Consider the following 26,854-nt stretch of genomic DNA (forward strand, 5'->3'; position numbering starts at 1 on the left):
TATGCACAAAAAGCTTATTTCTCTCAAATGTTGTGCACAAACTTGCTTTACATCCGTGTTAGTGAGCATTTCTCCTTTGCCAAAATAATCCATCCACCTGGACAGGTGTGGCATATCAAGAAGCTGATTAAACAGCATGACCATTACACATGTGCACCTCATCTCAAGTTGAGGGGGTGTGCTATTTGCATGCTGACTGCAGAAATGTCCAACAGAGCTGCCAGAGAACCAAATGTTAATTTCTCTACCTTAAGCCACATCCAACGCCATTTTAGAGACTTTGGCAGAACATCCAGCCAGCCTCAACTGTAGCCCAGGACCTCCACATCCGGCTTCTTCACCTGCAGGGTTGTCTGAAGAGGCATGAGTTATGAAGTGTAACTCAATAAAATCTTTGAAATTGTTGCGTTTATATTTTTGTAAAGTATACATTCCTGGCAACGGAGGACCAGACAAGCGGCTCCAATGGAGTGACTGACGATTCAGAGAAACAGGTGTGGTGGGCTGTTGAAGAGCTCGGGGCCTGCTTTATCTGACTGTCGTTGTTTCTTCTTGGCGTTCCCATCGATGCCCCCGCCACGATAACTACACTGCCTTTCCAGCCCAAACTGCCCCAACTTGATCCCAAACCGACTGAGACTGTCTCCATCGTTTTGTTTAACTTTTTATGCGCTTTGAGATCCTTTGAAAAGCGCTATAAAATATATATATTTTTAAATGTAACCTGTGTATGTATGTAGGCTATACCAGAGACGAGGGACTGTTTATATTTGCAACCACACAATTCAAACACCGGTTCACCAGTATTAACGAAATCGTAAACAGCTTGTTTTGTTCAAGGCAAGCCCTCACGAAATATTGTTTGCTAAAGATAATCTGTTTGCATCTGACAATTTATTGGATGTCCGGTATCCAGACAACCTGTCCCCAGAGTTTCCTATAGCCTACAGTTAAACTCTTTCCGCAACGTGTTAAGGCCGACGATTAAGGAGAGGCTCAATGAAATATGTTACAGAATGGCTGTATTTGAAGTACCGCTCCTTCCCAGTTTCCCTGATGTTACGACAATGAAGCTGTTTTTACCACCCCTGTAACTGTCGCTTTTGCGGAGATCGTTTTCTAAATTAAAATAACATCAGAAACAGTAGGCTCTTGGCGTGATATCCGCTTTTGACCGCCAGAGTAAACTCCACTAATTGCACTGGCGCGGTCGTAGACCATGGTATTCACTGATAACCCCGTATACTGTCAGTCATATTCCTAAAGCCCATATGGAAATGCAAAAGGTTTATTTTTGGCGGGTTACTTTCAAAATGACAGTCAAGCTTTAGATTCATAGTATCTCACTAACAAAGTTCCAAACATCCCCCCTCCTTTGCTCACCCCCGGTTGTAATGTCAGGGTGGTCCGTAAGGATTTTTTCTGGCCTTCACACGACAAAATCCGAATCAATTTGAATGCCTTTAGCCACTTGTACAGCTGAATAGGTATAAACTACGGCTAATTTCACCAAGAGGTTCAGCGGTAATGGTGGGGCTATAGCCAATCATTAGAGCTCCATGGAATGCTAGAGGTAGACAGGATGACAAAAGCCTTCAGTTCTTACCCCGATTCTGCTCTCCTGCTCCGAGCAGAGGAAACGTAATCTGATTAAGTGTCATGGCGGCTTTGTGCCCTACGGTGGAGGTGACAGCCAGGGCACGCAACAGGCAGGGTGGTCAACAGGAGACTGCTTCTATTTATATAACACGTGCATTGTATAGTTGTACACATTTTTGCTCTGACTACACTGTGCCAGGGGTCATTTTTATCTGACCCTTGCATTGACACAACCCCACTAAAATCTGAAAAATTATGCTAACAAAGCAATTAAAATCATCAACCATGCTCACTTCAAATGAATCACTTGAGGACAAATACCAGCCTGCATTAGTTGTCAATTTTAACAAGCACCCAAGTGGTGTACACTGCTAGCCCCATGCAAGTAATCCCAAACTGACAAGCAAATGTCAGACTTCAAATTATGGTTAGAATTTAGATTCAAAATAAACAGGTTATGAGCATTGGGCAAAAGGTTGACTTGACCCAAACAACTTTCTGACATTAGCTGCATCCCAACTAGACATTACCACTAACCCCCCTTCACATTCGTGCCATATACTGGCCACTCCCTGGTGCAGACAGTATGTGTAAACACTAGATCGGTACCTCGTCTTAATTTAGCCCAGTTTAGAAGCGGTTTACAGCAAACCATCTTGACATTTAAATATCAATGGTTAAAATCTTCAGGCATTGTGCATTACTTTCAAAAACAGGCTAGTGAATATTTTAGGTTTTAAGATCACATCTTACAATCCCTTGCATAGAGGATAACCCAGCACTACACAAAGATATCTGGCACAACAAGAACACAAAGGGAAGATATGTGATTTGTCCTTTTATTGGTAGTTAAAGCATTTGTCCTCTAGTAGAGGCGCTGGGGTTTTCCCATGGTGCTCTTGACATAGAGGGCACGGACGTTCTGCCAGTTCTTCTTCAGCAGAGACACCAGGAAGTTAACCGCCAGGTGGATGTTGTACACCAGCTCTTCCTCAGACATCTTCACGTGACCCACTGCCACCGCCAGACACAGCACCTGGAAGAGACATGGTCACAATGAGCACAGACAGGTTGACAAAAAAAAGGCAGAAATCAGAGCAGCTTTGGATTTACAGACAAGTAACAAAGTAGCCCATGTACAAGGCCCCCACCAACAGTTCCCAAAGTTGTCTACATATAACACGCTTTCCAAGTCTGAATGCACGCATCATGTACAATCTGAAATGCAACTACATATACTGTATCTGGCACCAAACTGAGCCGTACCTTCTTCATCTGAAACTTGATGGTGGACTTAACCTCATCAACCTTGATGTTAAGGTTCTCGTTGTGGGTGAGGAGAGAGGGGAACTTGCCAGCCTTGTTGAGCCCAGGCCCCAGGATACGAGGGATCTGTTTGATCAGAGACTCAGAGGCCAGGAAGGCATCGTACTTCTTTGCTGATGGGGGAAGACGAATGGGAGTCAGAATTACCAAGAGACAGACTAGAACACGAGACTTGGACCCAGTTCTTCAGGACAGAGAATCTAAACCCGATGTGGAAAAGTGCAAGACCTAGATGGATCATAAGATGAAAACTCAGTGACTCAAAGCACCACTCACCCAGCTTCTTCACCATTTTCTTGTTCTTGTTGAGCTTTTTGAGGGCCTCAATGTCCATGTGTGGCAGCTCTGCAGCCTTTGCCTCATCACAATGCTGCTGGTCTCCCAGGATGCACACAGAGAACTTGGGCCTGGGGGTGGTCTTCAGTCTACAGGGGTGATTCATTAAAGTTCAAACATATGGCACACCAGTAAAGCTCACAAACCACATTGAGTCGTCACCATCTGGCCGTGCTAGAATGGATGACTTCTAACCAGAGCAAACCCCTAAACCCACCTTTAAACATAAATCCTTACACCACTAGCTTATGCACCTTGTGATCAGTACAGACTAGTTACTTTCACCCTTTCCAACATGGCCATCCAGTAACTCTCCAAACGGGACCCGATCCAAACCCAGAGGGATGACTCATACAAGAGAAGAGCACTCTTGAGTCTTACCAGGACCACACCGACTGGCTTCTCTTCTGGACTCCACCAGCAACACCATTAACTAAAATGGTCGGCTCAAGGGGGGCGCGAAGTCCCCCCCGTCTGCCTCCCCTCATGTTTTAAGACCCAGGGTAGGGGTCCGCCCGCTGGTTCCCTCTCCCTAGGGAGGGGTTCAGTCGGACTACCCAAACACTTCTGCACCGCCTGTCCCACACCAGTCCTGCTAGTGGAATTTAGTTTGTGTGCAAGTGTGAGGTCTGCTGTTAGTGTTTGAGAGATTGTACTTGACTGCATACGTGTCTTGCGTGTGCATGAAAGGGACTGGGAATGAGCAAGTGAGTTTCAAATGTTCAGATCAAACAGGCCAAACCAGGCCAGTTCACACAGGACTAAAGAGGGGCAGACAGGCAGAAGGATGGGTGATATGGGAAAGGTGCCGAACCTGACAGTGCCAGAGAAACGCTTGTCCTTCTGGGGATCGTAGTTCTTCAAGCTGATCTGGAGTTCTACAGATTCCGTGAACCTTTAGGACATGAAAGGATGTGGTAAACATCACAGGAATCGAGATCAGTGTGAGAATGAACAAATATGTAGTATTATACCAAATTCGAAAGACCAATGTGCAATAACATGTCTTTAAAAGTCAAAGGAACTTACTTGCGTGGCTTGGCCAGAGATCCCGCCTGGACCTCCTTGACCACCTCATAGAGCATATCCCTGGATACCTTGCTGTAGTCAACCAAAATGTTTCAGTGTCAATAACAGTATACCACATTAGACAGATCTTTGAGAACTCATGAAAGTGCATCCTGTCCCACATTCTGCTTGCGGAACAGACTTGAAGCCGTAGCGTGTTCTCGCCAGCAATTGACATTACAAACTGGTAACGAGTCTGATTATAAAAAGGACAATTCACAAAACGATTGCAATATTAACAAGTCCCAGTTAGGTGCGGCACTATTTAGCTCAGTTCGGAACGAAAATGATTACGATTTAATGCTAGATGGATGTGGATGTGAGTCTAGGTCACATTCTAGAGTTAGCATGCAAGCTAGTAGCACTGCGATAGAAGAGGAGAAATCACAAAATCCTCGTAAATATGGGGTTAAAGGGAACCCAGTTACACGGCAGAGCTATAGAACGCATTTAACTAACGATAATATAACATCTGACTTCTTGTTATTCTTTATTTGAAGTCATTTTCGCTCACCTCATTTTGACGGTATTGCTCGCACGCGACAGAGCACTGAAAAGAAGGAAGAAGAGCAGTCCGTCGCTGTTTATAGACGTGGTTCGGTGACGTAAATTCAGCGCTGCCGCTCTGGCCATATTTGTAGTTTTTCCCCTGTGAATAATCTCTAGCCTATCTCTAGCCTATTTTCTGGATTGAATATGTGGATTTAGACATTTATATAACTGGCATTGGTAACACCAATATGCTAGTGTAAGCATGTGAAAACTTCATACAAAAGCCCTATAAATAGTATTGGTTCTTGCAGTCTCAAAGACCAAAATGAACAAGTCCTCAGGCATGATGTGGCATTGGAGGTACAGTGAGACATTTTATTTATTTATTTTTTATTTAACCTTTATTTAACTAGGCAAGTAAGGTAAGAACAAATTATTATTTACAATGACGGCATACCAAAACTCTCAGTAAGAGTGTCCATGATTGAGTCTTTGAATGAAGAGATTGAGATAAAACTGTCCAGTTTGAGTGTTTGTTGCAGCTCGTTCTAGTTGCTAGCTGTAGCGAACTGAAAAGAGGAGCGACCCAGGGATGTGTGTGCTTTGGGGACCTTTAACAGAATGTGACTGGCAGAATGGGTGTTGTATGTGAGGGATGAGGGCTGCAGTAGATATCTCAGAAAGGGGGGAGTGAGGCCTAAGAGGGTTTTATAAATAAGCATTGACCAGTAGGTCATGCGACGAGTATACAGAGATGACCAGTTTACAGATGAGTATAGAGTACAGAGATGTGTCCTATAAGGAGCATTGGTGGCAAATCTGATGGCCGAATGGTAAAGAACATCTAGCCGCTCGAGAGCACCCTTACCTACCAATCTATAAATTATGTCTCCATAATCTAGCATGGGTAGGATGGTCATCTGAATCAGGGTTAGTTTGGCAGCTGGGGTGAAAGAGGAGCAATTACGATAGAGGAAACCAAGTCTATATTTAATTTTAGCCTGCAGATTTGATATGTGCTGAGAACAGGACAGTGTACTGTCTAGCCATACCCCAAGTACTTGTATGAGGTGACTACCTCAAGCTCCAAACCCTCAGAGGTAGTAATAACACCTGTGGGACGAGGGGCATTCTTCTTACCAAACCACATGACCTTTGTTTTGGAGGTGTTCAGAACAAGGTTAAGGGCAGATAAAGCTTGTTGGACACTATGAAAGCTTTGTTGCAGAGCATTTAACAAAAAAAATCCTAGGATCACCTAGGATTGAGCCTTGGGGTACTCCCTTGGTGACAGGCAGTGGCTGAGACAGCAGCTTTTCTGACTTTACACACTGCACTCCTTAGAGAGAGGTAGTTAGCAAACCAGCCCAAAGACCTCTCAGAGACACCAATACTCCTTAGCCGGCCCACAAGAATGGAATGTTCTACCATATCAAAAGCTTTGGCCAAATCCTGAATTCATGCTGAACTCTGACCTGCCTTGCCCAAGTGATATGTTATAAAATCCAAGGTCCATTTATAATACAAAGTAGAGATAAGGGTCTGCTACTCTGGTAATACTGATGCCCTTGCACTATAGCGACAAGGGAATTGAGGTATCCTGCGGGGCCGGCAGGTAGCATTGGGCCAAGGTTGCTGAAAGGTTGCTGGATCGAATCCCTGATCTGACAAGGTAAAAATCTGTCGTTCTGCCCCTGAACAAGGCAGTCATTGTAAATAAGAATTTGTTCTAAACTGACTTGCCTAGTTAAATAAAGGTTCAATAAAAAATTGGTGAGAGACTTGAGTTAACACATAAGACAAAAATCAATCATAAATAATTGTCACAATGCCTGTAAACTAAGTGCTTATCTGCTAGCTTTTACAGTCTCACAATCCTATCCCCATTCAAACACAGTGGGGGGTAACAGTCCGAGTTTCCCAGGGAATTGGGAGGGTTTGGCTGGAGCAAGGAGTCTGGGTAGACAGGCAACCCTCGGTGGGCTCCACTCTGCATGTAGGTTGGATACCCTGGCCTGAGACTAGCCTGTCCTTGAAAAATAATAGCTGGAGGGTCAGTGAGGTCTCTGGAGTGTCATTGTTCAGACACATCTGCTGAACGCATTCATCTGGCACAGCTCATTGGGTTCACATGCAGTTCACACAGGCACGCACACACTCACACCTCAACAAAGAAAACACTCTCAGGAAGGAAGCCAGTGGCGACAGGCTGTCACCTGACAGTCGGTATACAGACCTGACACACACACACACACACACACACACACACACACACACACACACACACACACACACACACACACACACACACACACACACACACACACACACACACACACACTTACATTTGTAAACAGATGGACACATGCACTCTGTCTCCTTTGAACAAATATTATTTCTCTCCCCCTCCTTTCTCTCTCACACACACACACATTAACTGAGAGTTTGCGACTAGGCTACTTCCAATGATACATGAAGACAAATTATGTGAAAGGTCACTAAATCAATTGTCTTTTGTGCTTTGCACTAATCTTTGGGTCAATCTCAAGTGACACCCTATTCCTTATATAGCGCACAGCTTTTGACCAGAGTTCATTCTTTGGTTCAGATGTTCCTTGCAGATATGATGTAAACATATGATGTCAAACATATAACATATAATCTACATCAGTGATGGGCAACTTTGATGGGGTTGCGGGCCACAAAATAACAGAACTCATCATGAGGGCCCCCACTAACTCTAAATTGAGACCCGACTGAGTCCCCCCCACCCAATGTTTACATTTTTTATCCATGGGCCCACCAAACAGGGGCCATGGGCCGCCAGTTGCCCACCCCTGATATATAGTATAATATGCGAAGCATTCTAAGCTGCGGGAGGATGTCCACCTCCAAATTTGCTGGATTCCAACCATTATAAACAACATAAATATTTACATCTAAGCCTATAACATTGCACAACATCGACAGACAACTAAAGAAGAGGATCGGATGGACACGGGAATATCAATTAATAGGCTATTAGCTTAAAAGCATAACGTTTATAGGATAATTTCAATATCCAACCATTGATAAACGGTAAATCATCTATATTATAGTACAGTAACCATAAGCCTCTCAGTCGTTCAGTCGTGGGAGGGTCTAACTCCTACAATTTTGCGCATCCACCTCTGGCCTGCTCGCCTCCCTACCACTGAGGAAGTACAGTTCCCGCTCAGCCCAGTCAAAACTGTTCGCTGCTCTGGCCCCCCAATGGTGGAACAAACTCCCTCACGACGCCAGGACAGCGGAGTCAATCACCACCTTCCGGAGACACCTGAAACCCCACCTCTTTAAGGAATACCTAGGATAGGATAAAGTAATCCTTCTCACCCCCCCCCCCCCCCCCTTAAAAGACCTAGATGCACTATTGTAAAGTGGCTGTTCCACTGGATGTCATAAGGTGAAAGCACCAATTTGTAAGTCGCTCTGGATAAGAGCGTCTGCTAAATGACTTAAATGTTAAATGTTGCGCCTATTTTCTGAATTTTAAGATAAAAAGAGCGTTATCCTCTTACATGCCACCTTATATTTAGCTTTGTTTTGTTTTTGCAATGGCACGGTTACTATGGGAGATTCAGCTGGCATAATGCAAACGATGTAAGCATTTGTAGGCCAATTTTGAATCTGTAGAATGACTACATTAACCGTAAGGCGACACTCTGGCCGCGTTCTGACGTCACAACGCGGGTCAGATAGGTGGATGCTGAGGACTAATTAAGCAGCGCGTGATGCTAGTGAAGATATGTTAATGCATGCACCACAGCCTGAAGTAAATGTTTGCTGCCACTGAAGATACCGTGTGTTAAAAATGTGGATTTTGTGGCGTTCATTGCAACAGTTGTAAGCTGTACGTACGGCTCAAGGCTCAAATAAGTCCAATAAACTAGACATTTGTGGCTGTTGCAGAATCGTTTTTGGTACTTTTGCATCTGAAGACTTGCGAGGTGTACTGACCCCGGAAAACGTCCCGCCCTCCCAGGCTTCACTTGAGCCTGTGTCGGGATCATATCTGTTTATTTTTCAACAGTAATTGTTGTTTGATTTATTTGATTACATTTTTTGTAATTTGTTACGTTGTGGGGGGGGGGGGGGATCCTGTTTCCATCCCGCACAGTAGGTCGCAGGATGCACATTTTAAAGTGCAACAAAATGATTTTTCTGTGCCTGGTCGCAGACTTTCATGGTCACAGACTTTTGTGTTCACACAAGGTGCCACCAGTGGATTTAAAATGAGTAGCATAATTATTTACATGGCCCCAGTTGCATCTTCCAAACTATTTTTACACCCGGTCTCAGGGATGGGTAACTGGAAATTCCTTTGGTCTCAACCGAGTTAAGTAAAATCAGCTTTTAGATCTCTCGCACCTCATTTGTGGAAAAAAATCGTCAACATGTTCTTACATTTGAGTTTTTTGTGCCTCTGTCTATGTCAATTCAAAAAGCTGATTTACAACTTTGTTATTCATTTTTCTTTCTTGCTTGCATTTTGTATTTATATTTTCTGTAATTCTGGGCTCATCTGTAAAAGAGACCTAAGGGCTCACTCCCTGATAAAATAGTGATACAAATAGGGTGACAGTGAGCATATGACTGAGCAGTGAGTAAAATAACCATATATGGGAAGTTGACAATAGCTTATTAATTGGTATAAATAAATTATATTTCTATGGTTGCAGTCCTCAAAATAAATAAATTGCATGGCATCAAATTAATCAGATCCAATGATGATACCACCTGTAGAGTGATGCTAGTGAGATTTAATCCAATAATTGAAAACAAGAACATCACATGTAGTCAAGCAAGTAAGAGACACATCAAAAGTATTACCGAATGTTTAATTCAACCATTTGTAGGAAGTTCTATACATAAGGTAGAAATCGTATTATTTCCATCAGTTAACACCAGGTGTTTACACAGAAGTTAAATGGGAGGAAATGCACACTATGCAGTTGTAGACGGTAGAATATTTCAGACCTTTGCTAGTTGTGTTCATACATTTGTATGGGGAAATAAATTAATCATTCAACCATTGAGATTCTTATATTTTTTGTTCTTTAGCTTTTTGCTCTTGGAAAATATATTGTGCAGCAGTAATACTTTACTGACATTTCATTGTAACATGTTCTATTCAGTAACTGAAACGCAATAAGGAAAAGGGTTTTTATTGACAACTTCTTTAGTTAAGTAATAGTGCTGCTAGTTAAGGGAATTCAGAGGGGGCGGCATAGTCATTTGTCTGCAAGCAGTCAGAGACAAGAGCATGGACAGCAACTTAGAACAGTTCAGCACCAAACCATATCTCTAGAAATTTACTGACACAAAAAGTGTCAATAAAAGTTGAATAATAACCACAGGTGGTCTGTGACAATGACATATCCACGGGCATCAGACAAAAAGCAGAAAATAAAAATATTCCTACTGAGAGAAAGGAAGACAGTTAGAGGAAGAAAAAAAAGGTGCTCAGGGGGAGAAACTACACCCCAGGGTACACTGACTCCAAGTGGATACAGCATACTGTAACCAGAACAGGTGGTTGAACACATCACTTTATTATCATCATCATCGTTTCAACTTGGCAACAGAACATTGCCAATGCAACCTTGTGAGAACATTTCTGCTGTAGGTAGTCAGCATCAGATCAGTGAGTTGTGCTTGAGCAACTTCCTGTGAGCTAAAATAGACATATCTTTTGAATAAGCGCTTCAACTGTAACAATTTGGCAACCCATCTCCTGTATGGGCAAGGAGTCACATACACTAAGTACCATTCAAAAGTTTGGACACAGCTACTCATTCAAGGTTTTTTTAACTTTATTTTTCCTATTTTCGACATTGTAGAATAATAGTGAAGACATCAAAACTATGAAATAACACATACTGAATCATGTAATAACCAAAAAAAGTGTTAGAATATCAAATATATTTTGATTTGTTTAAGTAGCCACCCTTTGCCTTGATGATAGCGTTGCACACTCTTGGCATTCTCTCAACCAGCTTCTTGAGTTCCCACATATGCTGAAGACTATGCATGCTGCTTTTCCTTCACTCTGCGGTCCAACTCATCCCAAACCATCTCAATTGGGTTGAGGTCGGGGAATTGTGGAGGTCAGGTCATCTGATGCAGCACTCCATCACTCTCCTTGGTCAAATATCCCTTACACAGCCTGGAGGTGTGTTTTGGGTCACTGTCCTGTTGAAACACAAATGATAGTCCCACTAAGGGCAACCCTGATGGGTTGTGTATCGCTGCAGAATGCTGTGGTAGCTATGCTGGTTAAGTGTGCCTTCAATTCTAAATTAATCATAGACAGTGTCACCAGTAAAGCCCCCCCTCCTCCTCCATGCTTCACGGTGGGAACCACACATGCAGAGATAATCCGTTCACCTACTCTGCGTCTCGGTGGTTGGAAACAAAAATCTCAAATTTGAACTCATCTGACCAAAGGACAGATTTACAGCGGTCTAATGTCCATTGCTCGTGTTTCTTGGCCCAAGCAAGTATCTTCCTCTTATGGGTATCCTTTAGTAGTGGTTTCTTTGCAGCAATTCGACCATGAAGGCCTGATTCACACAGTCTCCTCTGAACAGTTCATGTTGAGATGTGTCTGTTACTTGGGCTGCAATCTGAGGTGCAGTTAACTCTAATTAACTTATCCTCTGCAGCAGAGGTAACTGTGGTTCTTCCTTTCCTGTGGTAATTCCCATGAGAGCCAGTTTCATCATAGCACTTGATGGTTTTTGCAACTGCACTTGAAGAAACTTTAAAAGTTCTTGAAATAAAACATTTGAAATGTAATGTCTTAAAGTAATGGACTGTCATTTCTCTTTGCTTATTTGAGCTGTTCTTGCCAGAATATGGACTTGGTCTTTTACCAAATAGGAGTATCTTCTGTATACCACCCCTACCCTGTCACAACACAACTGATTGGCTCTAATCCATTAAAGAAATTCCACAAATTAAATTGAAATGCATTCCAGGTGACTACCTCATGAAGCTGGTTGAGAGAATGCCAAGAGTGCTAAATCTGTCAAGGCAAAGTGTGGCTACTTTGAAGAATCTCAAATATATTTTGGTTACTACATAATTCCATATGTGTTATTTCATAGTTTGTCTTCATTATTATTCTACAATGTAGAAAAACGTAAAAAGAAACTCTGGAATTAGTAGATGTGTCCAAACTTTCAACGGGTACTGTAATAATATAATTACTGCAAAAACTAAAAGAAATTGTCACAATATAGAACATAATAAAAATAGATTTACATATCATTGAAATAATTTCTATGTAGGACATGCAGTATTTCATCAGTTACCATGATTGGTTGACCTAAAGAATGGAGGATAAACCCATTTCCTCTCATGGCAAAATAAATTGGTCCCCCTGCAACTAAGAATTCCAACAGCTTCAGTATTATGATGGGTTTGTCCAGAGCAATAGAACAAGTCAATATGTTTCTAGCAGTGATGTCTTAACTGTTGGCATGCATTTCAACCCCCTTCAGTTGATCACTGAAAAAAAGGAAGGGATAGGTCAAGTCTATGGTGGAATTCCCACAGAAGTCTTCTCTGTATTGCTTTCATGTGATCAGGCTTTTCAGACCAGTGACTGAAGTGAAAGATGGAAAGGAGGAGGGGAGCAATTAAAGGAGGAGGATCCATTTCTCTCGAAGTATTACAAAAATAGTCTTTAGTTAGACTGTGCGACTGACCGACAGCTGGACAAATTTTTCACACCCTACTCAGTGGAAGAATGAGAAGAGGGGGGAAAGAACGAGTGGGAAGCTCATCATATGAGATTTTTACTGTTAAGGCATCCGCCGCATACATAGGTTTCGGTTTGCTCCCAGTAGAACTCGGCTAGGCGAAGCGAATGTTTGTGCTTGCGTACTCCCTTTAAAACCTTCTCTTGAAAAACAAGAAAAAAAGTGGCAATATTACTGTTATTTATCCCTCTTGAGCCAACACTTCCTCCAAAAAAATTGACGTTTTCACTGAGGAGGTCTTAGATGTTTGATGCAGTACATCAAGTGAAATAATGTGCATGAAAACTAGTGGTGCAGTGCAGACAGTAGGGCCTGGCTGCTGCTGCGCTTTCTCGTTGAATGACAGCATATACTTCTTTGAACAATCCGGTTCATAGTTCCCACCCCTACTGTTGACCTATCACCGACTAAGGGGCATAGGCGTCGGCTACTGAACTTACACTTGTCTCAAGAAAAAAAAAACGTGTGCGTGAACAGCTGGAAAGAACCCTGCCGAACAACAAAACGTCACATGATGTTGTTGTAATATATGCGTGAACTGTTTTGACTGGGAAGCACGAGACCGGCTTCAGAGTTTGGCTTATCGACAGTGCTCAGGTTACAGAACACCGCCTGGCTGAAAAAATACATACAAATAATACTTCAATTATGCATAAGTAATCTAGCGTAAACATAAGTAAAATCATACATGGAAACATCTTACACAGACCCCGGGGTCAGGTTAACCTTCACAGTATGACAACACAGAATTGTCCCATGGTTTTAGACCCAACAGTTGTACACAAAATAAAACAAAAGTTGAGGTTAGGAGGTTGTAAGAATCTATAAATGTGTGTCCATTGAGAAGTGAGACTGACTGAGTATGTCCATGTACTTCCTGGTCTAACAGGAGGGGAGGGGGCTCAGTGGCATGGAGGGAATTAAACTTTGAAGGTACAAATATTAACTCCTACTATCAGACAGTGTCTGGGGTAATGACACGAAGGGGGGGGGGGGGGTTGTGAGTTATCAATCAAAACCGTTCTATGATTGGCAGATAAATTGGGAGGTTGACAGGTGTGAATTTGTACTGAAGGTATCCATATGAGGAAAGGAGAGTTAAGGGGGTTTGGTGATAGCTGATTCCAGGGTAAGGGCCTTAGGAATGGGGATGCCCATGGTTGCCGACGACCCTCTTATTTCTACAGGCAAGCAGAACCATCCCTTTTCTGAATATCAGCATCACAACCTCTAGAGAGTTTGTAGCACAAACAAAATGGCAGAACAGTCTGATGATAACCCTGAACTGCAGGGTTAAGAACGGGTTGACCGTTGTAAAAAAACACTCCTCATCGGGAGAGACTACAAAAATCTGTTGTATAAAAATAGCAATGCTGATCATCGGTCTAAAAATAGAAGTGGGGAAATAAAAGTAGTCTTGGTTTTGTTGTGGCGTTGGTTGGGGAGCTGTTTGCTATTCTCCTGGAATACCTCTGCACCACATTGAGAGCAGGAGACTACAAGCAGTCAACTGTATCAGTCCTGTCCAACCACAGTTAAAAGCCTGCTATACAACAACATCAATTATGTCTTGAAACCGCTCAAATCAGGTTTTATAATATACATATATATATATATATATTTGGGACACCCAACCACTTCCACGCATGTTTAATATGTGGTAGGGTGTGTATTACTTTGTATTAGTCCATTGCTCCATTCCCAATCAGAATGTCATTCCGTCCAGTCCAGACAGTCAAGAGACCCTGATGAAGGCAGTTTGCTGCCCAAACTATGGTGATTCTTTAGAAATCAATTGCATCGGAAACAAGAGTGTGCAGCTATATTCATAGTCATAACTCCCACCAGTCAGCACATTGCCATTTCAGGTATCCGTTTTTCCTCAGGCTTTTATTTTAAAAAACATTAGAATAAAAACGCTGACACACCTGACTCAACTGATCAAGGTCGTGATTGATTGGCTGAGGAGTTGAACCGGGTGTGTTAGTGCTGGAACAAAAAACATGCACCCCCTGTGATTCCCACTCACAGGAAACAGGAGTGAGTGAACAGCACCGCTGTTGTAGAAAGCTAAAACCAGTTCAGTCCAGTCAGTACATGTCCTTGTAGATCTCCTGCAGCAGCGGGTGCAGTGAGGTCTCTGACTCAGTCTTCTTAATCTTCTGGACCAGCATGGCGTTCTCTGTGACCAGCTGGCGCAGGTCGGCCATCTTGTTGAGCAGCTTGGGGAAGAGGTAATGTGAGTCAGCGTGGTTGCCCAGCAGGTGCTGGTCTAGGGCCTGCAGGATGCTGTCCTGAATCTCCTCCACCTGCTTGATGTTCATCAGCCCCGGACGGTCTGGGAGGAGGAGAGAGCGGAGGTGGAGGGAGAGAGGAGGAGTGGGAGAAGCGGTTTAGTATGCTGTATGTCAACTGGTAGAAAACAAACTTGTACACGATTTCAGCACTAAGCTCAGCTTGGCTAGGCTTATTATGACAGTGCATAGTACTGAATTATAACATGGTAGTACCAGTACAGAACCAGCACGTACCTCCACAGAGGATGATGGCGGCCACAAACAGGGCCAGGTCACTGTCGTCCAGCTCCAGGGCGTTGAACTTAACGGCAAACTCAAACTTGGGCTCCATGATCTCGCTAAAGGGCCGCCGCAGACTGCGCAGGAACTCCCGGGTCACAAAGCCCTTCCCGTTGGCCACCAGCAGCCCATCCTTGTTCATGAGCGAGGGAAGCATGGCGAAGATGGCCTCGTGCACGCCGTACTTCAACAGCGTCACCTGGTGGGGGGGAGGGAGAACAGCAGCCTGAATATCACTAGTCCAACATCTCAATTTTTTTAAATTATTTTTTTTACTGGGTTTTTGCCCAGCATGTATACATGTTTTATGTTATATAGCTAACTATAGATGACATTCCTGGCTGTACAATGACTCACCCAACAAAACTATGGATTGATGATTTGATTGAATGTTGCTTTACTGTACCTGGTCTTGATTGATCATTGGTGTGTTCTTGTATATACCTGGTCGTTGAGGAAGAGGTCTACAAAGCCGGGGATGCTCTTGGCGAACTCCGTGAGCTCCCTGACCGTCTCCACCGTGGTGCACTGGCAGCGGTAGAACACGTGAACCCCTATCTCCTTGTTGGGCGGCGTCCCGTTGATCAGCTGGTTCCACACCAGCCCGTTCTCAGCCTGGTGCAACGAGTCCATGTCGTGGATCACGAAGGGCTACGGGAGGAGGGGGGTTATTTAGTTAAGTAATAGCAGTATGACAACACTAAACAGACCTTTCACTTGAAATTGCATTCTGTAAGGCCATTCTGCCTGGGCCTAGTTTAGGAAGACAGTGTTTGCAGACAAGTCCCGTGTGGCTCAGTTGGTAGAGCATGAGGCTTGCAACACCAGGGTTGTTGGTTCGATTCCCATGGGGGACTAGTATGGGGAAGAAAGAAAAAAATGTAAAAATGTTACTAATGTAAGTAAGTTGCTCCGGATACGAGTGTCTGCTAAATGACTAAAATGTAAATAAGCACACAGCCAACCTGTAAATCAACTCATGAAAAAGAGTAGGCTGTTCTGAGTGACACCGACATTTGGCCCATTGCCCTGTCCTCCACGATCTCAGACACAACAGTGATAAGGCATCAAGGCAAGCAGGGTTTTTACAACACATTCATACACAGCAGCTAGGTTGCTAGGCAACCAACGCTACTGGAGAGCCAGGCAGTGTGAGCAGAGGTGAAGTCAGTATAGCCTATGCTCCTTGGTGCTAAAGTGCCCTTCTGGAGTGTAGGCGACATTCTTGTCACTTCGATTAGTGTGGATTGAAATGACAGAATCAAAAATGGCCATGGACACAATTGAAGTGCATGGAAATTACTTCAAGGCCCAATGCAGCAGCTACATTATCAAATAATTTCTGGGTAACAATTACAATGCCTTCAGAAACTATTCACATCCTGAAGTTTTAAATTGATTAAAATGTAGATGTGTCACTGGCACAATACCCCATAATGTCAAAGTATAATGATGTTTTTAAACATTATTACAAATTCATTAAACAAATAAAAAGCTAAAATGTCTTTAGTCAATAAGTTTTCAACACCCTTGTTATCACTGGTATCTCTGTACTCCACACATACAGATAACTGTAAGGTCCCTCAGCCGAGCAGTGAATTTCAAAACAGATTCAACCACAAAGACCAGGGAGGTTTTCCAATAGTTCTCAAAGAAGAGCACCTATTGGTATATGGGTAAAAAAAAATATTGAAAAGCAGACATTGAAAATCCCTTTGAGCTCAGGGATGCCACCATGAAGCCAAATGTGACTTTAAAACAGAGTTTAATGGCCAATAACAGACATTGATTAAAGAAGCCCCCCCGCACCCCTCTGATGGGTTAAATGCGGAAGACACATTTTGGTTGAATGCATTCAGTTGTGAAACTGACTAGGTATCCCCTTTCCCTAATTGACCGAGTGAAAAGGAAGCCTGGACAGATTTTTTTTAAAGACGATATTCCAAAACATGCATCCTGTTTGCAACAAGGCACTAAAGTAATACTTAAAATGTGGCAAAGCAATTTACTTTTTGTCCTGAATACAAAGTGTTATGTTTGTGGCAAATCCAATACAACACATTTCAGAGTACCAGTATGCTTATAACCGTTAAGGTCTGGATAAAACGGACCCAGAATGGAGCTAAGCACAGGCAAAATCCCAGAGGAAAACCCGGTTCAGTCTGCTTTCCACCAGACACTGGGAGATGAATTCACCTTTCAGCAGGACAATAATCTAAAAACACAAGGCCGCATCTACACTGGAGTCGCTTACCAAGAAGACAGTGAATGTTCCTGAGTGTCCGTTTGGACTTACATCTGCATGAAATATATGGCAAGACCTGAAAATGGTTGTCCAGCAATAATCAACAACCAATTTGACAGAGCTTGAAGAATTTTGAAAATAATCAAATGGGCAAAAATTGTACAATCCAGGCATGCAAAGCTGTTAGCAACTTACCCAGAAAGACTCACAGCTGTAATCACTGCCAAATGTGATTCTAACATGTAGTGCCTCAGAGGTGTGAATACTTACTTAAATGAGATATTTCTGTATTTAAATTTTCAAAACACTTGCAAACATTCCTAAAAACAGGTTTTCACTTTGCCATTATGGGGTGTGTCGATCGGTGAGAAAAAAAAAAAAAGATTTAATAAATTTTGAATTCAGGCTGTGACAACAAAATGTTGAATAAGTCAAGGGGTGTGAATACTTTATGAAGGGACTGTATGCATAATATTGACATATGTATATTGTATTGAGCTGACCTGGTGTTAATGCATTATATGTCTCTGATCAGGCCCTACACCCAAACAAGGGCACTGCGTTCATCCACCTCTGGCCTGCTCGCCTCCCTACCACTGAGGAAGTACAGTTCCCGCTCAGCCCAGTCAAAACTGTTCGCTGCTCTGGCCCCCCAATGGTGGAACAAACTCCCTCACGACGCCAGGACAGCGGAGTCAATCACCACCTTCCGGAGACACCCGAAACCCCACCTCTTTAAGGAATACCTAGGATAGGATAAAGTAATCCTTCTCACCCCCCCCCCCTTAAAAGATTTAGATGCACTATTGTAAAGTGGCTGTTCCACTGGATGTCATAAGGTGAACGCACCAATTTGTAAGTCGCTCTGGATAAGAGCGTCTGCTAAATGACTTAAATGTAAATGTTAAATGTAAATATGTATCATTTTTACATATTGATACAGTACTGAGCTGGTGTTAAAAGTATTATATTTCATTTACATATGGATACGCTACCGGGCTGGAGCTATTCTTGCCGGTGAGGATGCTGCGAGCTTTCTTCTTGGTCATGTTGAGGTTCTTCAGGTAGGCGTTGTTGACCCGCTTGGCCAACGATTTGAGGTCCGAACCGTTGGGGTTGGTGGTCGGGGCTTTATCTCCCGCCAGAAGGCCCGCCACCAGCTTCCTCTTCTCCGCCTCCGGCATGCGGCCGTACCGGATCGCTGGGAACAACCAGGAAAACCCCTATCAGTGTACATCCATAAATTGGGTATGCTCACAGGGTACACATCCTTGACTTTGTCTAAAGTGAAAATGAGGGAACGGAAAGGTGATCCGTGTGTGTGTGTGTGTGTGTGTCTCACCGTCGTGGGACATGCCCAGCAGCAGGCACTTCTGGAAGCGGCAGTACTGGCACTTGTTCCTGCTCTTCTTCTGGATCTTACAGCTGCGCTCACAGCGCTCGTACTCCAGCTTCATACGGATGGTCCGGCGGAAAAAGCCCTGAGAGAAAGAGTAAGCAAAGGGGTGAATAAAATAAAAAAGCTAAATGTATATTAGATAATCATTTTTAAAAAATGTCTAGATATAAAGAGCAGCAGATTTGATTGGAAAAGTGAAAAGGTCAGATTTATGAATTATGCAGTGGGCGACTCCAAAACACTGACATCCTGGGAGTCTCCTGGGATGTCCTCATGCCTTCCCTCTCGGCTTCCTCACCTTGCAGCCTTCACAGGCGTGTACTCCGTAGTGGAACCCCGAGGCTTTGTCTCCACAGATCCGACATTCCACGTTGATCCCGGCCCCCGTCCCTTCCTCTCGACCCAGGAAGAGCTGGTCCGACAGCGATGGAGACGACGTCTGGGACAGATCTGGAGACGGAGAGAGGTTCTGTTATTACATGGTCCTTTCTGAGTTTAACTACGGACCGGAGTTTGTCCTGATCACATGACCAGACAAGGAACATCTCCTCATATAAAATGTCTTGGTATTATATTTTGGACTAGTGAAAAGGTACAATTACTCATATTTCACAATCCACATAAAACATGTGTAATATGAAAGCATTGAATTAATTTCTCTGTAATACTGGAACGACCGTACAGAGCTGAACGTAAAACAAGGACGAGACTCGAATCAAGACTACAAACTAAAAAGTTATTGTTGGTGACACCAGTCTGGACAGTCTGTATAGTATTTATTTGGCTCTGGGTATGACTGGGCTGTGTGTCAATTTACCAACGCTACCTCAAGATGTTATGTATATGTGCAATGCGAGCTGTGTGTGCTCATGTCCATGTTTCTATATGTGCGAGTGTGTCAGGAATCGGCTGGTGTGTTCCAGCCAGTTCCTCCCTGGGGTTTGATCTCTGCTGCTGCCTGCCAAAGAGTTCTCCCAGTGGAGCCCAGGAGGTATGCCAAGAATGCTAATGGTTCGGAGATCCCATGGAATTACACTGGCTAGGAGGGACAATCAGATCTCAAGTTACGTTCCATTTCAGAATATAGAACCATGCGAGTTTTATTATGTTCTAACCATGAGTTCTGTTGCATCTGTTCTGTTTCTAGGGGGATGTCGCAACACCCTATTTAGAAGTAGAATGGCAAGGAGGGACATTCCGTTTTAAGGCCACGTTCCATTTCAGAAATTGGAATCCGAGTGCGTTCTGTTCTATCCACTCTGTACACTCCACAGAACTAGAGTAGGTAGGACGGACAATACACCTCAATGTAACCATGTTAGAACCATGTTACGGGTGTTCTATTCTATCCGTTCTAATTCTAGGATAAAAACCTGAGGGCTGCGCTGCTAGGCCAGGATGAAAGCGTGGGAAACCCAGCACAGTCGGGGCAGGCAGGTTGGGCGACGTCGGGCCACACAACAGGAGAGACAGGGGGTCTGAGTTCCTCTGTGTGTGGGAGGAGAGGCCTAGGCGCCTGAGGAATTTATCACGAGGAGAAGTAACACCGCAAGAGCAGACTGACCAAGACCAGCATGGGTGGTGCTCCATGCCTCCTCCATGACCACTTTCCTCTGAGGCTTTTTCCTCAATTCATCTTTCCTCCATTCCTCACATCTCTCCTTGACTCCTTCCCAAAACCCATTGGAGGAGAAGGTCAGAAGGGAGGTACCTTGGATTTTCTCCAAAACGGCTTAGGAGGAGGCGAGGACGCAAAGAATGAGCCATAGTGCGCATGCGTGACAGTCAGTCCAAAAAGAGGGTTTTAATGACAGGGGAATTCAGTCAACTTGCTTTTCTATTTGTATAACCTAGATTCTGCTTAACAGCATTAAACATGAAGCCCCTGATTGCCGCCTTTGAGGTTGTTTTTTTCCTCTCCAAAAGTCACATGCAGGACACACACTGTGTAGCTCTGGTGTGGTTTTCCATCTCTGGTGTCCCCCCCCCCCATGGTCATCACTTAAAGGAGCCATCAGCAGTTGCTACATACATTTTTTTAAACCACACACACACCTCTCATTCTCTCTATTGATTCCCAAAGAATATTATTAATGAATGCCTCAGGAACTGTCATACCCCATCAGAACCCTAAAATATACACTTGTTTTACACCAACATTTGTAAACAAGGTAAATGTAAATAAGTACTGTATAGCCACAAAACATGGTTAAAACTATCATTTTGATTTCATGGAGGGTCAGTCTTTGCATCCATAGCTCGGTCTATAAATTTGAGAGTGGTTACATTTTACCAGCCCCATCCTTCAGCTTTTCACCGAAACAGGGGTGGGTAAACACTTATTGTTTCTATACTGCTGATTGCAGCTTTAAGAATGATGGTTGCCTGTTGCTCACCACCTGAGAAGAGTGTTATTATAGTCAGTGACAGAGCCTGTTGCCGTTTCGAGATTAACACTAGATGTTGCTTGTCTGCAGCGATACGGTTTACCTGAAGCCCAGGTACAGTGTGTAATACACGTTGATCTTGAGAAACCAAAAAGCCTAATAGAGCGGAGTGTAGTCAGACTCATTCTCAATTGTTTAAGGAAAAAAAACCTTAACCGAAAGAGCTCAACTGGTCTGACCTCCGTACTAGACCACAGCCTATCCACACTGCGGTTCTTTTGCGAATTTGCCATCTCCAACACAAGCATAGCTTTAATGGCCAGAGATGAAAATGTAGGTTGGCAGAGCTGGGAGAGGAGGCCAAATCTGACCGGAATGTAGGAAATAGAAACGTATCCTATAAAGAAGAGTAAAGTAAAGAATTTCTGGACCAAAGTTTCCCAAACTCAGGGGCCACTGGTGGAGGAAAGTGGGTACAGTAGCTGGCTGGTCTGACAGTGGTTGGTATGATGGCTCAGAGGGAGAGCAGCTCAACGTTAAAAACACCAACTCAGAGCCCTATACCGGGACACACTAAACTGCTCCATGTACTGAGGATGTGGGTGGTTAAGTGTGCATGTGTGCGTATATGTGGATTGTGGATTAGAGATAACAATCTCTCGGCCGTTAAACAAAAACAAACAGCGCTCCGTATCAAAAGGGTATCTGTATCTGGAGGAGAAGTCAGTGGCCCCTCACAAGGACACATGGCTGGCCATTCTAAAAAACGTTTGTTGGCGAGATCTATTCCTGCAGATTAAGTTAAGGCTACTTGCCGACCGTTTGTTTATAAGGTAGGCTATGTCAAGGTTGTGAAGGAGTATTGTAAAGCATATTGTGATACAAAACGTTTAAATAAAGTTTGATTTGTTATTTTTCAAATCCTGTTTAAGCAATCACAGCTGGGTATGAAACATGTACGCCCAACTCAAATCGGTGTCAAGGGAAACCAGATTTTAACACTGGGGAGTCTTTTCTGAGTAGCTCCATGACGCTTCAAAAATAGATCAAGTGTGTTACGTGAGAAGACATTGTTGCAGTCTTTGGACCTCCTGTGAGGATTTCATCATGACCCAGCAAAGTGACTTCTTCTCACCACAATCTCAATGGACAATTCATTGTTGCAATGTAATAGTCAAATAAAGCGCTCTCTTTACAAGCATGGTCACGTCGGCCCGTCGCACTGTAGGTTGTCCTCCATGGGCCTTACTCAGATATATACAATTTGCAGTTGAAGTATAATGGACCCCGATTCCGACCTGAATTAAGCGTGCTAAAAAATAACATAATTCCCTTTTTATACACATATCTTTAAACGTATTCTAACCCCGAACTTAAGAATGAGAATAGCATGCTATTCACCCGCTATTCCGTTTGGGGTGGAGATCTGAGAAATGAAGGTGTGGCGGAGGTGTGTCTACGGATAAGCCGTATTCTGACCTTGACTTAATTCCACCACCTTTATGCACAAGGAGACTATGAATATGGTCGAGGGAACCTGTCGGTTCAAAGTGGAAAAAGCATGTATTTGTCCCCGATATAAATAACAGCATTCTCCATGCAGAGTAATTTCTAAATGGAGAAGAGCTATTGATAAGAGCTAGGTAAACGAGTAGTCCATTTCGAGAAGGGGATTGTAAAGTGCACATAGCAATCGTTTTAGACTATTTTTCCTTATGATCCCTGGAGACAAATATGAAACCAGCAAACTGAAAAATCATTCAAATGACATGCATTGCGGACCCTTTTCCACAGAGAAATGGGCTATAAACAGCTGCGCCGTTATGTCGAATAATAATTGTATGTCCTCATTTACGTGGAAGACATTTGGACACCCAAGCTATGGGGAATAAAACAGCAGAGTTGATTCATGCGCTTTAGAATGGTTCAATTATAGCCTGTGTTGTGGGCTTCTCTCAGTTTTACTTAAATGTCTAATCATGTTCAATATTTGCCACTGTCAGGAGCCACCGTCAGTAATACCCACATACATTTATAAACCGTCACTTTAGTGTTAGTTGTTTAAAAATGTACAGTTTATATTTTGGATCATTCCGTTGACCTTTCCTGTGTCACGTCTGTAAATTGTTCCTGAGTGTCGCAAGCATATTAGGCTAACGTTGTGCAATAATGTTGGGACATGTAGCCTATTTTAATCATTATGGAATCCAGATCACACATAGGAGACTAAACTCGGAGCACGATTCACGACGACTGGACCAGTTGTCATACAGTTCCATGATCAGAGAGAATTAGGGTAGATTTATAGAACTATAGTTCAACCCCTATTGTACCATTTCCCCCCCTACCTTCCAATATTTCATGGCTATGACAACTTTCAGGATGAATCAAACAACTATTTTTTATTTGTCAATATATTTTGACCGTAAAGGCTCTCCAAACCTGTTTTTTAAATTCATACTTACTTTCCTAAACCTAAAATGTACCTAAAATAATCTACAAGAGTATTTTTAAATCTACTAGTTGGTGCTGAAACAGAAACAACGATGGGTCTTTAATTGATCCCTATTTTCTGAACCAGTTCAATGTATTGTAGACTGTCGACAAAATTCTAATTTAAAAAAAAGGTACACCGCATTGAAAAGGGACAGCCTAAGATACATTTTTAATCTGTTGAATTGATTCAGTGCGCACAAGGGAATATCGCCTGCAAAGCATGTTACGTGACTGAATAAGAGAAGTCTGAATACCAAATACTGAGAAGTACATAGGAAAGGCGTGCGTAGGAAAGGCGTAAATTCTTAATTTGGATTCTGCCCCTAAGTCTTTTTGCTGGAAAACATTGACAGGCTACTGAGCACAATTTCTCTCTCAGAGAGTATAAACACAGACAAAATGGAGGTAAAGGCCGACTGTACAGTCAAAACAGTTCTAGATTGCAGCATTGATTTCTAGATCAGCACACCGTTTTAAATCAGCACAGCAAGTTCTAGATCAAAATCAAATCTCATTTTCCACATGCTTCGCAAACAGGTGTAAACGAACAGTGAAATGCTTACTACCAAGTCATTTTCCAACAACGCAGAGAAAAAGATAAATGTAATTAAAAAATGTATAATATTGACATGAGGAATACATACACAGTGAATAACAAATAACAATAATGAGTAAAAATAACATGGCTATATACAGGGAGTACCAGTACCGAGTTGATGTGCAGGCATACGAGGCAATTGAGGTAGCCATGTACATATTAGAGGTCGGCCGATTAAATCGGAATTCAAGTTCATAACAATCGGAAATCGTTATTTTTGGACGCTGATGTGCCGACTTAAAAATAAATATATATAGTTCTTATACCTTTATTTAACTAGGCAAGTCAGTTAAAAACACATTCTTATTTTCAATGACGGCCTAGGAACGGTGGGTTAACTGCCTCGTTCAGGGGCAGAACGACAGATTTTCACCTTGTCAGCTCGGGGGATTCAATCTTGCAACCTTACAGTTAACTAGTCCAACGCAATAATGACCTGCCTCTCTCGTTGCACTCCACAAGGAGACTGCCTGTATACAAATCATTATGCTCTTTCCATGACAGACTAACCGGGTGAAAGTTATGATCCCTTATTGATGTCAAATCAGTGTAGATGAAGGGGAGGAGACCGGTTAAAGGAGGAGCTTAAGCCTTGAGAATATTGAGACATGGATTGTGTTTGTACACTACCGTTGACAAGTTTGGGGTCACTTAGAAATGTCCTTGTTTTTGAAAGAAAAGCAAATGTTTTGTCCATTAAAATAACATCAAATTGATCAGAAATACAGTGAAGACATTGTTTATGTTGTAAACGACTATTGGAGCTGGAAACAGCAGCTTTTTATGGAATATCTACATAGGCATACAGAGGCCCATAATCAGCAACCATCACTCCTGTGTTCCAATGGCACGTTGTGTTAGCAAATCCAAGTTTTATCATTTTAAAAGGATAATTGGTCATTAGAAAACCCTTTTGCAATTATGTTAGCTGAAAAATGTTGTTCTGATTAAAGAAGCAATAAAACTGGCCTTCCATAGACTAGTTGAATATCGGGAGCATTGGAATTTGTGAGTTTGATTACAGGCTCACAATGGCCAGAAACAAAGACTTTCTTCTGAAACTCATCAGTCTATTCTTGTTCTGAGAAACGAAGGCTATTCAATGCGAGAAATTGACAGAAACTGAAGACCTCGTACAACGCTGTGTACTACTCCCCTCACAGAACAGCACAAAATGCCTCTAACCAGAATAGAAAGAGTGGGAGGTCCTGGGGCACAACTGAGCAAAGAGGACAAGTAAATTAGAGTGTCTTAGTTTGAGAAACAGAAGCCACACAAGTGCTCAACTGGCAGCTTCATTAAATAGTACCCGCAAAACACCAGTCTCAACATCAACAGTGAAGAGGCGACTCCGGGATTCTCTGGCCTTCTAGGCAGAGTTGCAAAGAAAAAGCCACATCTCAGACTGGCCAACAAAAAGCAAAGATTAAGATGGGAAAAAGAACAGACACTGGACCAAGGAAGATTGGAAAAAAGTGTTATGGACAGACAAAACTAAGTTTGAGGTGTTCGCATCACACAAAGAAGAACATTCGTGAAACACAAAAAAAATGAAGATGTGAAGCATGGTGGAGGCAATGTGATGGTCTGGGGGTGCTTTGGTGGTGGTAAAGGGAGATTTGTACAGGGTAAAAGGGACCTTGAGAAGTGATTGGAATGGAGCGATAGGAAGGCTATCACTACAATTTCCATCCTACAAAAGGACAATGACCCAAAGCACAATGACCCAAAGCACAGCTCCAAACTATGCAATAAATATTTAGGAAAGAAGCAGTCAGCTGGTATTCTGTCTATAATGGAGTGGCCAGCACAGTCACCAGATCCCAACCCTATTGAGCTGTTGTGGGAGCAGCTTGACCATATGTTATGTAAGAAGTGCCAATTTTTCCAATTCCCCTGACTCTTATTTTGGTGATGGTTGGTTCTCAGATTATAATAACATATATATATATATACATATATACACACATATATATATAAAATATATATAAAATATATATATATAAAATATATATATATATAAAATATATATAAAATATATATAAAATATATATATATAAAATATATATAAATATATATATAAATAAATATATATATATATATATATAAATAAATATATAAATATATATAAATATATATATAAATAAATATATATAATATATATATAAATATATATATATAAATATATAAATATATATATAAATATAAATATATATAAATATATAAAAATATAAATATATATATATAAAATATATAAATATATAAATATATATATATAAATATATATAATATATATATATATATATATATAAAAATATATATATATATAAAAATATATATATATAAATATAAATATAAAATATATATATATATAAATATAAATATAAAAATATATATATATAAATATAAATATATAAAATATATATAAATATATAAAATATATATAAATATATAAAATATATATAAATATATATAAATATATATATAAATAAAATAAAAAATAAAAAAAAAAAAAATATATATATAT

General features: G+C 42.0%; 2 protein-coding genes across 3 annotated transcripts in view; both read right to left on the bottom strand.

Annotated features, from left to right (window-relative positions):
- Positions 1–2,424: 2,424 nt before the first annotated feature.
- On the bottom strand, positions 2,425–4,934 carry LOC115142915 (large ribosomal subunit protein uL1). Its single transcript, XM_029682759.2, has 6 exons — positions 4,844–4,934; positions 4,291–4,362; positions 4,076–4,156; positions 3,202–3,350; positions 2,866–3,038; positions 2,425–2,635 (listed from the first exon to the last, which is right to left on the bottom strand). Exons 1-6 carry the CDS (start codon positions 4,846–4,848, stop codon positions 2,465–2,467), a joined length of 651 nt encoding a protein of 216 aa, XP_029538619.1. The 5' UTR covers positions 4,849–4,934; the 3' UTR covers positions 2,425–2,464.
- Positions 4,935–9,679: 4,745 nt separating this feature from the next.
- Positions 9,680–26,854, bottom strand: part of LOC115142916 (peroxisome proliferator-activated receptor delta-like) — a 41,052-nt gene continuing 23,877 nt past the window's right edge. The window contains exons 3-8 of one of the 2 annotated variants that reach the window (XM_029682762.2): positions 19,145–19,296; positions 18,790–18,928; positions 18,443–18,648; positions 15,647–15,853; positions 15,158–15,401; positions 9,680–14,964 (exon numbers count right to left, since the gene is read on the bottom strand). In XM_029682762.2, the coding sequence (XP_029538622.1) occupies positions 14,717–14,964; positions 15,158–15,401; positions 15,647–15,853; positions 18,443–18,648; positions 18,790–18,928; positions 19,145–19,296 (1,196 nt within the window). In that variant the 3' untranslated portion in view covers positions 9,680–14,716. Of the gene's footprint in view, positions 14,965–15,157; positions 15,402–15,646; positions 15,854–18,427; positions 18,649–18,789; positions 18,929–19,144; positions 19,297–26,854 lie in introns of both variants that reach the window. The other variant, XM_029682761.2, reaches the window with a different exon arrangement.

This window comes from Oncorhynchus nerka, linkage group LG15 (genome assembly GCF_034236695.1).
Source record: "Oncorhynchus nerka isolate Pitt River linkage group LG15, Oner_Uvic_2.0, whole genome shotgun sequence".
In the NCBI taxonomy this organism is placed as follows: domain Eukaryota; kingdom Metazoa; phylum Chordata; class Actinopteri; order Salmoniformes; family Salmonidae; genus Oncorhynchus; species Oncorhynchus nerka.

Coding starts and splice junctions, on each gene's coding strand:
- LOC115142915 (XM_029682759.2), bottom strand. Junction 4,157..4,290: donor TCTCTGGCCAAGCCACGCAA/GTAAGTTCCTTT, acceptor CATGTCCTAAAG/GTTCACGGAATCTGTAGAAC. Junction 3,039..3,201: donor GAAAATGGTGAAGAAGCTGG/GTGAGTGGTGCT, acceptor TTCCCCCATCAG/CAAAGAAGTACGATGCCTTC.